Source organism: Pristis pectinata, chromosome 31, assembly GCF_009764475.1.
Source record: "Pristis pectinata isolate sPriPec2 chromosome 31, sPriPec2.1.pri, whole genome shotgun sequence".
Classification (NCBI taxonomy): Eukaryota; Metazoa; Chordata; class Chondrichthyes; order Rhinopristiformes; family Pristidae; genus Pristis; species Pristis pectinata.
In genome coordinates this window covers 9,564,207-9,576,299 of record NC_067435.1, presented here as the reverse complement: position 1 = coordinate 9,576,299, position 12,093 = coordinate 9,564,207, and the positions used below count along the sequence as shown (strand labels likewise).

The following is a 12,093-nucleotide window of genomic DNA, read 5'->3' as shown; positions in this document are numbered from 1 at the left end:
TTCACTTTTCACTAGGAAAGGTTCAGACAGATATGGGCCAAAGGCAGGCGAATGGTACTAGCTTAGATAGGCATCTTGGTCTATCTAGGACCAAGGCCAGGTTCGGAATGTCATAGACAGTGCTGTAGGACAAGGCGGCTTGGGGAGGAGTCAGTCAGGAGTCGAGGGTCAGTCCATGGTTGCCCAGCAGCGTGTTCAGGTTCCTCTGCTTTGCTTCCATGTGTGGCTAAGGTGGAAAGGTCATCAAATGCTGAAGGGCAATTTATGCCTGGAAGTGCCAGTTTGAATTTCAGGAGTGAAGCAAAATGATTCAGAAATGCTTATTATTGCATTTCACTCTGGGGAAAAAAATGACTTTCAATTGAAACGAATGGTATTATGTACTTGAACTTTTCATACATTCTCACAACAAGAGACAAAGCCATTCAGCCCATCGTCTATGTTAGCACTCAGAAATATCCCATACCCCCCACTTATTTCTCTGTAACTTGTTCTCTCTCACACGTCCATTCCCTGAAAGTGGCATCACAGGTAGACAGGGTGCGGAAGAAAGCATCTGACACACTGGCCATCAGTCAGGGCATTGAATACAGGAGTTGGGACGTTATGTTGCAGTTGCATAAGACATTGGTGAGGCCGCACCTGGAGTATTGTGTACCCTTTTGGTTACCCTATTTTAGGAAAGATGTCATTAAGATGGAAGGAGTACAAAGAAGATTTAGACATAGATAGAACAGTACAGCACAATACAGGCCCTTCGGCCCACAATGTTGTGCTGACCTTTAAACCTCGCCTAAGACTATCTAAATAGAACATAGAACTGTATTTACAAGACTGTTGCCAGGACTTGAGGGCCTGAGTTATAAGGAGAAGTTGGGCAGGCTAGGACTTTACTCATTGGAGCAGTGGTGACCTTATAGAGATGCATAAAGTCATGGGGGGGGGGCATAAATTGGGTGAATGCATGCATTTTATTTTCCAGGAAAAGGGGATCAAAAACTAAAGGGCAGAGGTTTGAGATGAGAAGGGAAAGATTTAAAAGGGACCTGAGGGGCAATTTCTTCACACAGAGGGTGACGTGTATGTGGAATGAGCTGTCAGCGGAAGTGGTTGAGGCAGGGACGAGAATGACATTTAAAGGAATCTTCACCAGGTACATGGAGGGATATGGGCCAAATGCGGGCAAATGGGACTAGCTAAGATAGGCATCTTGGCCAGCATGGAATGGTTGGATCAAAGGGCCTGTTTCCGTGCTGTGTAACTATGACTCTAACTGCCCCCTTGGTTATACTGCCACCCACCCACACTAGGGACAATTTACAGCGGCCAGTCAATGTACCAACCTGCAGTTCCTGGGGATATGAGAGGAGACCAGAGAACCCAGAAGATCACAGGGAGAGCGTGCAATCTCTATCCAGATAGCACTGGAGATCAGCAGCGAACTAAGGTCACTGGAGCTATAGAGCAGCAGCACTACCTGCTGCGTCAACGTGCCAGGAATTACACATTACAAGGCAAATGTAATTCAACCACAGAATAGGGATTCAACGTTTGAAAGAAAATGGTGCTACTGAAATGTCCACATTGATAAGGTACCTCTATGAGCACTTGAAGTGCAGTAACTTACAGGGCTACAGAGCAGGAGCTGGATAATGGATTATCATCAAATTCTGACAAACTGGCATCTTTGGAAATTTGGTAGCAATGATTTTCTGGACTATTGGATATGGATGTCACTCCTATTAATTTCCAAACACAATTTTACTTCACTTTTTTTTTTAAAAAGTTAGACATGATATAAATTTTTCAGTGAACTCTGAGTTTAAAGGAACTGGGAAATATACAACATGCTGGACCTCAGCTCTGTCTGCAAAACTACCCACATTCCTGACCCCTAGTGTACTGGACCCCAACCCTGGCTCCAACTGCACACACAGCCCACCATCTTCAAACAGCTACCATTGGGCAGGAGATACAGAACCCAGAAGTCTCAACCACCAGGTTCAAGAACAGTTACTTCCCTGCAACCATTTGGTTCTTGAACCATCTGGCACTACCTTGATCACTACAGAATAGCAACACTATGACCACTTTGCACTACAATGGACTTCGGATTTTTTTGTTCTAATTGTGTTCTTGTAAAAATTGTGCGTAATTTATGTTTAATTTATGCTTTTCTGGTGAATGCTCCTTATCTATGTGCCTGTGATGCTGCTCCAAGTAAGTTTTTCATTGCACCTGTCCATAAATGTGATTGTGCACATGACAATAAATTTGACTTTGACTTTGAGACTCTGATCCTGGCCACACTCCAGTCCCCGTCCTGCCCATACAACACGCTTGTAGCTCTGGAGCCCCAGCTCCCATTCCTGATGACTGAGTGAGCCAGATGCTGAACTATCAAATTTTCCAAACAATTGGATGACAGATTATCGGACTTTTACTGCAGTTCATTTTCAACTGGTCAGGATGAGCCAAACAGCATCCCTCCATTTATATAACAAGTTTATGCTATATTATTTGTAATGTACTGTGCTGCTGCTACATAAAGATAATGTTCATGGCATTTATACCTGTGTATGTATGCCCACGACAATAAACTTGAACTCATTTGGCTCTTTGATTAAAAATACAGTGGTTCATACTGTAAGGGGAGGGAGAACTTCTAATCAGATAACTGGTTCTAATCATTATCTCAGCTTACATCAAGTGCATTTGATGACTTCTGCTCTTTACACTAAAAAAAATAAGGTTATGTGAAAACAAAGTGTAGAAAATTCCCTGCGGTTTAGACAACATCTGTGGAGAGAGAAACAGAGTTAACATTTCAGGTCAATGACCTAAATGAGGTTCTATTAAGCTCATAAGATCACACACTCAGAGAGTCAGACAGCACAGAAACAAGGCCTTTGGTACACAAAGACCATAAAGCAACCATTTCCACTAATCCTATTTTATTCTCCCCACATTCCCAATAACTCCCCCAAGATTCTTCATCATAATGGCAACTGACTGTGGACAATCAATCGACCACCCCACACGTCCTTGGGATGTGGGAGGAAACCCACGCGGTCACAGAAAGAACGTGCAAGCTCCACACCGACAGCACCGGAGGTCAGGATCGAACCTGGGTCACTGGAGCCGTGAGGCAGCAGCTCCACCAGCCGTGCCACTGTGGCGACATGAAATATTAACCGTGTTTCTCTCTCCACAGATGCCTCCTGAACTGCTGAGCATTTCTAGTATTTTCTGTTTTTATTTTAGATTTCCAAAAGCTGCAGTTTTTTTTTTGCTTTTTGACTTTGAGTTTCCTCCGGGTGCTCCGGTTTCCTCCCACATTACAAACGACGTACGGATTAGGAAGTTGTGGGCATGCTATGTTGGCGCCGGAAGCGTGGCGACATTTGTGGGCTGCCCCCAGAACACTCTACACAAAAGATGCATTTCACAGTGTGTTTCCATGTACGTGTGACTAATAAAGATATCTTATCTTAAAATAATGTTTTGGTAAACTGAGTTGGGAAAGCTTATATTTATCGAACATCTCTCACAAGCTCAGCAAACTAAATACTTTTTGAAGCGTATGGGTTATTGGAATACATGAGAAGGTCAGAGCCTGGTTACCCTGTGGTGAGTGACTCAGTCCCTAATTTCCTACTGTCTTTCCGCCACTTACAATACACCTCAGGAGTGTGATGGACTACTCTCCACTTCCCTACAGGAATCTAATAATCAATAGGAGCTCAAAATCCAAGACAACAAAACCTGTGTGATTGACACCTCATCGACCACCTTAGAATTCACGCCATCCACCATCAGCTTGTTGTGGCCTTCTTCAAATTACACCGCTGTTACTTAGCTTGGCCACTCCAAAGTGCACCTGCAAATCTGCAAATTCAACCACACTGGGAGGCAAAGGCAGCAGGGGTATGGCAACAATGAGATGAAGAAAGCAACACCTATTATCAAAGATCCCCACCATCTGCACCATGCCATCTTCTTGCAGCTACCATCGGGCAGGAGATTCAGAAGCCTGAAGTCCCACACCACCAGGCTCAAGAACAGCAACTTCCCTTCAACCATTCAGTCTTGAACCAACCTGCACAACCCTAATCACTACCTCATTATAGCAACACTATGGCCATTTTGACCACTTTGCACTACAATGGACTTTTTTTCGTTCAAATTGTGTTATTTCTTGTAATAATTTATGTTTAATTTATGTTTTTTCTTGTGAATGTTATATGATGCTATGTGCCTGTGATGCTGCTGCAGGTAAGTTTTTCATTGTACCTGTGCACACATGTACTTGTGCAGATAACAACAAACTCAAGTTTAACTTGAACTGAACCCATCACCTGCAAGTCCCCTTCCAAGTCTCATACCACCTTGACTTGGAAACACAGCAGCGTTCCTTCATCATTGCTACCTTGGCACATTGAAACTCCAACATAATTGTGGGAGTAACTTCAGTGCATAGACTGCAACTTCAAGAGGGCGGTTTGCCACAATATAGAACATAGAACAGTACAGCGCAGGAACAGGCCCTTCAGCCCACAGTGTCTTTCCAGAACACAATGCCAAATTAAACTAAATCTCTTCTGCCTGCACATGATCCATATCCCTCCATTCTCTGCATATTCATGTATCTATCTAACAGCCCCTTAAATACCACCGTCGTATCTGCTTCTATCACTACCCTAGGAACCCATTCCAGGCACCTACCACTCTCTGTGTAGAACGTAGAACATATCCTAGACCCATCCACGTACTATGCAAAAGTAAACCCATACCCAGAAGATGATTAATGTTCTTACTCTCCCAAATCTTTTTCCAAATGCCTGCAGTGTATTGGGTTCCTTTCAGCATGTGAACTTGGAGTATAACAAAAACTCACCTTCAGCTTGGAACATCAAAGGAACATGCCTTTATTCTAACAGTCAGCCTCTGAGCGAAACAGAAGCGTGATCCATAGGATGTCCACTAAGTTAACTACTGACACACTTATTTAGATGATAGCAAACCCACCAAACTTATAGCAGCAGCAAATATGCACGAGACACAGATATCTGAGAACAAGAAAACATGGGAATTAGGAGGAGTTGACCATTCAGCCCTTTGAACCTGCTTCACTATTCAATATGGTTATCTAAGCTCTGTTCTCCTGCACTGTCCCCAGATCCTCAATGTTCACAAATTCAGTGATCTCTGTTTCGATTGAACTCAATAACCAAGCCTCCAGGGTTAGAGAACTCCAAAGATGTGTGAAGAAATTTCTCCTCATCTCAGTCTGGTTCCAGACTCCTCAGACATCCTCCCTGCATCCAGCCCGTTAAGCCCTGTAAAGACTCATTTTCAATGAAATCTCCTGTCATAAACCGAAGCTTCAGAGAATAGAGCCCTACCTAGTCTATGCAATCTCTCCTCACACAGCCAACCCCACCATCCCAGGAACTAGGCTGGTGAATCTTCAACAGAACGCCTCAATGGCAAAACTGTGCATAATGTTCCAAGTACAGTTTCATCACTAGATGATCCCATAACACAACTTGCAGAGTTTTCTGGACAATATCTATCCTACAACTTGTATAGTTGCAAGTTACACAATGGAGGTCAATGTGTTAGCTTATCAAAGTATTGGAGAGGACTTAACCAGGCCTGTATCTGCTTCAGTATAATCTGCTGTGGGGTTGACTCATTGAGAGAGTTCACATAATATATGGTGCAGGATGAATTGGTGCCAATCAGTTTATTTACTTGCTGCTCCTGGGCAGAGATCCAGTGGTCCATCAGCCTGAAGTGCCCAAGGGAGTACTCACAGTGACTGTAAAGCCTCTGTGATTTAGCTGTGTCACTTTCACCTCTGCGTCACGGGGTCAGGGGTTCAAATCCTGCACTGGATGCACAAAATCCACCATAACATTCTAGTGTGGGGCTGTCTGACTGCTGCACTGTCAGAATTTTCCCGTTTTCAAACAGTTATTAAACCAAAACCCTGCATCTTCTCTTGGGACTGCATAAACACTTCCAGAGGCATTCTAGACAATATCTATCCTTCAACCAATATCACCAAGAAAAAGGTCAGGTTGTTGTCACACTGGTGTGAGTGAGAGCTTGCTATGCACAAGTTAGCTGTCACATTTCCAAGATCTACAGCTAGCAAAATTGCTACCTCACAGCTCCAGTGACCCAAGTTCAGTCCTGACCTCTGCTGTTGTCTATGTGGAGTTTGAACGATCCCTGTGACTGTGTGGGTTTCCTCCGGGTGCTCTGGTTTCCTTCCACATTCCAACAATGTGCGGGTTGGTAGGTTACTTAGCGAGTGTAAGTCACCCCTGGTGTGCAGGTGAGTGTAGGCAGAATATGGGAAAAATTAATGGGAACGTGGGGAGAATAAAATGGGATTAGTGTAGGATTGGTGTAAGCGGATGCTTGATGGTTGGCATGGATTCGATGGGCCGAAGGGACCTGTTTCTGAGCTGTATGATTCCATGATGCTATTGCAGCAGAAGTAAAATTTGAAGAGTAGCTCAAGGCCTTTAAGGCATGAACATGTCTCGCTTTCTACATTCGAAGAACATCCTCAATCCATCTTTTATCAGTTCAAACTGACAACTCTTTGACCAACTCTTCATCTCATTCAAAGGAAGCTTCTGAATTTACAGGCTTCTTTACTGTTTACTAATCCATGAGACCTCCCCCAGGATGCGTCCTCTCGGGACGCTGCCCCGGGAAAGAAGAGCTCACAAACTCATTGCAGGAACTGGCTAAAAGTGGAGATACGGTGCACGAAGGGAGAGCCCATCACAAAACAACTGGTTCACTCCCTGCACCTGCCACACACTCCTCCCCATTACAGAGATGAAAGGCCAAGGTTACTGTTAGATTTCATGGATCCATGCAAAATAAAACTTTATACAATGAAGAATATCACACAAAATATCACAGGAAGAATATCACATCCTCAATCCATCTTTTATCAGTTCAAACTGACAACTCTTTGACCAACTCTTCATCTCATTCAAAGGAAGCTTCTGAATTTACAGGCTTCTTTACTGTTTACTAATCCATGAGACCTCCCCCAGGATGCGTCCTCTCGGGACGCTGCCCCGGGAAAGAAGAGCTCACAAACTCATTGCAGGAACTGGCTAAAAGTGGAGATACGGTGCACGAAGGGAGAGCCCATCACAAAACAACTGGTTCACTCCCTGCACCTGCCACACACTCCTCCCCATTACAGAGATGAAAGGCCAGGGTTACTGTTAGATTTCATGGATCCATGCAAAATAAAACTTTATACAATGAAGAATATCACACAAAACAAAAGGAAAACAGGCAAAATATAGCCTGAACCAGAGCATTCCCAAATGGGAGAAAATGTACTTTCACATGTGAAGGATACTATTGGGAGGATTAGTAAATGGTGTGTGTGTGTGTGTGTGTGTGTGTGTGTGTGTGTGTGTGTGTGTGTGTGTGTGTGTGTGTTCACGCGCGCATTAGTATGTCTATATGCGTGCCTGCATGTGTGTGTGTGTGCCTGTGTTTGTATCTGTGTGCATACGTGACTATGTATGTATATGTGTGCCTGCGTGTGTGCCTGTGTGTGTGCGCCTGTGTCTGTCTGTGTTGTGTATGTGTATACATCTGCTCAAATGATGGTGAGGAGCAAGTCCAGTCCATCCATGAGCAGATGCCTCTAGGACCATGTGTGTTTTGCTGTGTGAACTGTATTTTGCCGGGAAGATCACAATGCCCGGAGTTTATGCGAAATAAATCTTTCACCCTCCAACTGATAAGATAAGCAAAGACAAGCTTAAAAACCACATCTTATCCACTTAAAGCACCACTGGCAAGCCATTAACTAGAAAACACATATGCAGAAAGATTACCCACAAGGGACCTTTCCACCGACAATCCCCTGAGTGTGCTCAGTCAGACTGTCCTGAGCATCGCAAGCCCCAGCAAACCCTAGCGCCCTGCTCAGATCCAATCGTAAATTCAAAGAATAGAAAGCACATACCTGACAAGGGTTTGCACCAACCAACAGGAAAAGAGAGAAGGTGATAGAGAGATGCATTCTCTGAACAAGAAGGTAAGGAGGGAGAGATCGCCAGCCACCTCTTCACTTCTGATCTCAGGTTATGCTATTTTATTGTGAAAGGGGGATCTGATCCTGTATTTATAGCCAACTGTCCTTGCAGGCTGCCGTACTGCTAACCACAGACATTGTCTGAGCAAAGAAACAAGGTTCAGTCATAAGCCCATTGTTGGGGGAGAGAGGAGAGGAGGTGGGGGAAAAGAGTCTGACGGTTGAAGCACAAAAACAAGGGAGGGGGGATATCTGTATATTTGTTTATACAGGGAGCTGCTGGAAGAGAGTGGTGCTGCTGCATCACTGAGCTCTCAGCAGGAAAAGAGCCTGGCACGAGAGAGAGAGGAGAGCAAGAGAGAGAGAGAGAGAGAGAGAGAGAGAGAGGGAGCCAATGATTCTGTTTAGTTCTTCAAATATACTGTGCTGCTCAGCAATTTAGCAAATATGTTAAGGTGGGGGCCCTGAGGCATAATTTAAAACATACACAGACACACACAAAGATACACACAGAGGCAAACAAGAGCAGGTATAAAGAGACAGGCATACACATACAGAAACCACACAGGACAAACAGATACACACACACACATACTCAGAAACAGACCTGTACACATATGCACAGAGACCAAGAGATAAATTACTTAGGGACCAAGACACTGATAGAAACACAAATATCCAAAGACAGGTGCACTGCAGACACACAGACAGAAGTGTATGCATATACACACACAAACAAACCACACAGATACACAGGTACAGATAGACAAACACATGGACGCAAGTGCAACACAAACACACACAGATGCGGACACAGATGTACACAAACAGGCAACAGAGTACAGAAGAGAGAGTATTGTTGGTATTTCAGTGTCTGGTCAAACCAAGCAGGCTGTAGTCCTGAATTGGTTAATATACTGAAATAGAGGGAAGGTGATTTATGCAGAGGCTGCCTTGTGCAGATCACCCTCTCTGTGGGAGATAATAACAGGTTCTAAATCTTGCAGGTGCCGTTACTGCGAGCCCCTATATTTCATTCTGTAATCTACTCCCAATATCCAATGAATCAATATGCTCATCCCAATAATAATCATTTTATCTCCTCAGTTCCCTTTTATTCTACAATAGTTGTAGGTACAAAAGAGTTAGTTCACCATCCTTTAAACCCAGAATCTGCATTGCTTTGGCTGGGATCTACTCCTTGCCAGGATCTCAACTTAATCAGGCTTCACCTGCCACCTCACGCTATAGAGCCACCCCATGTGCTAGAGCCTGGTTGGTGAGAATTGACACAGTGGAAGAAAGTTGCCAACTCCACCTCAACATGTTTCTAAAGGTCACTTCGCATGACCTTGAACCTCCCCACCCACACCCCTGTCATTGGCTACCCAACTTGCTTGGCGAGCTTCATCCTCCTGTGGCCAATCAGAATGCAGATGGCCTCTCTATTATCCAATCGGATGACTTTTGACTGCTAGTTAAAACCTCCTTTAGCAAAAGATGTAAATACTTTAGAGCCAGTGCAGAGAAAATTAGCTAGTATGATTTTAGGTGGGAAGTGGTTGCTTCACGAGGAAAGATGAAGCAGAATAGGTTCACATTAGACCACCAATGACCATATAAAGGTGCTGTACTCAAGGAACAACTATTGGATTTTTATGTTCACTGATCGTTAACTAAAAAATAAAAAATAGGATTCTCTTTCATAAGGAAAGATGAAGCAGAATGGGTTCACTTTGAAGCACCAATGACCATATGGAGGTGCTGCACTGAAGTTACAACTGTTTAACGATCACCATGCTGGCCACATGATAAACCAATGGAAGTGACCTCCTCAACAACCACATGGGTACTCTCTGATGCCTGTAGAGACAAAAATATTCTCCCTCATCTTCGTTGTCCTCACATTGGAGATGAGGTCAAGAGAAGCCAAATACAAATTGGTAAGTAACCAGGTGCTGTACTTCACAGTTCCACCATTGCTTCTTTTTTTTAAATTTGTTTCTCTCTTCTCCCTCTATTTACACCTTCTGCAGACAGATCAGCTGCTGTTGACATTGACAACCCTCTTTTACCCAGCACTGACCTGTGTCATCATCTCTCGATCTGCACCATTCACCTGTCCCATTTCTTGGATATAGCAAAACTCACTGCCCGATTAGAATAGAGACAGCACGTTGGTGTTTTAATTGGGCAAAAAGTCTCCTAATAAAATAGGCGTGAGAGACTGGCTCTCGAACTATAACTTCCCATGCCCATGTAGGTTGCTCACCTTGAAGAAGATGAGGGAAACAGCAGACTGACTAAGGTGGTACTGTCACTGGGAGGTGACCTGCATTGACTGTATGAGGGGTGTGGTGAATGGGAATTGAAGTCTGTGCATGTGTGTAAGTGGATCAGGTAAAGGGAATGGGGATCTGGTAGCTGTGGCTTCACGACACCAACTGGAGAGGTTTGCTCCCCCCTCTTTCCCAATGAAGGGGACGCGTCATAAAGAGAAACTATCCTAACAACACGGTGAAAGAAATGGCCTCCATTCATGAATTAACATGATAGTGATGAACATCGTGAGCCAACTGATGACGGTGCCCCACAACAGCTCTCATGGGACTTCAGACTCCAGTCCACTGAGATCATTGAATGACTTGATGACAAAATAATCTTTAAAGAATTTTGAGACTATCTCAGGGGTAGGTTAAGAAAAACAAGGGCATGTGGTTAGTCCAGATCTGGGGCACGCTGAGGTTAGAAATGAGTGGGTATGTAGTGGACATTTACCCTCTCAGATGTGGCCACACAATGGACAGGCATTCCCCAGACTGTAAAGTCTATGTAACTGGACAGGCAGAAGCAGCCTACATGAGCAGGGGAATGTATAGTGTCTCTCCACGGGTGAAACCATCAGAGATGGTGGCAAAACATTCACCCATAGAACAGTACAGCAGAGGAAAAGGCCCTTCAGCCCACCATGTCTGTGCTGACCATGATGCCAATCTAACTGATCCCATCTGTGTATCCCTTCACTCCCTATCTGTTTAATGTGTCTGTCGAAATGCATCTTAAATGTTGTCATCGCATCTGCTATTGAGGATATTTGGTATGTCACCAAAGATCCTTGCAAATTTCTACAGACGTACAGTGGAGAGCATTCTGACTGGTTACATCACAACCTGGTATGCAGGCTCCAATGTGCAGGATTGCAATAGGCTGCAGAGGGCTGTAGATTCAGCCAGCTCCATCACGGACACAACCCTCCCCACCATCGAAGACATCTTCAAGAGACGGTGCCTCAAGAAGGCGGCATCCATCATTAAGGACTCTCACCACCTGGGTCATGCCCTCTTCACGTTACTACCATCGGGGAGGAGGTACAGAAGCCTGAAGACCCACACTCAACATTGTAGGAACAGCTTCTTCCCCTCTGCCATCAGACTTCTGAACAGTCCATGAACACTACCTCGTTATTCCTCTTTTACACTATTTATTTTTGTAACATAGTAATTTTTATGTCGTTATGTCTTGCACTGTACTGCTGCCACAAAACAACAAATTTCACAACATATGTCAGTGATAATAAACCTGATTCTGATTTCACCACCTCCCCTGGCAGCATGTTTCAAGCACCTACTACTCTGTGTGTAAAAAAAAATGTGCCTTGTAAATCTTCTTTAAACCTTCCCCCTCTCACCTTAAACCTATGCCCTCTAATATTTGACATTTCCACTCTGGGGGAGAAAAGACTCTATCTTATGGCCCTTATAATTTTATATACTTCCATCAGGTTCCAAAGACGTATAGGTTAGGAAGTTGTGGGCATGCTATGTTGGCGCCAGAAGCATGGCAACACTTGCAAGCTGCCCCCAGAACACTCTACGCAAAAGATGTGTTTCACTATGTGTTTCGATGTACATGTGACTAATAAAAATATCTTATAAGGTTGTCCCTCAGCCTCTGATGATCCAGAGGAAACAATACAAGTTTGTCCAACCTCTCCATATAGCTAA

General features: G+C 44.1%; 1 protein-coding gene across 1 annotated transcript in view; it reads right to left on the bottom strand.

The window, feature by feature from the left end:
- The window catches only part of olfm2a (olfactomedin 2a), a 367,084-nt gene extending 358,728 nt beyond the window's left edge, over window positions 1-8,356 (bottom strand). Inside the window, exon 1 of the mRNA XM_052042035.1 lies at window positions 8,021-8,356. Within this exon, the coding sequence (XP_051897995.1) occupies window positions 8,021-8,077 (57 nt within the window). The 5' untranslated portion in view covers window positions 8,078-8,356. The remainder of the gene's footprint in view (window positions 1-8,020) is intronic.
- Window positions 8,357-12,093: the final 3,737 nt, after the last annotated feature.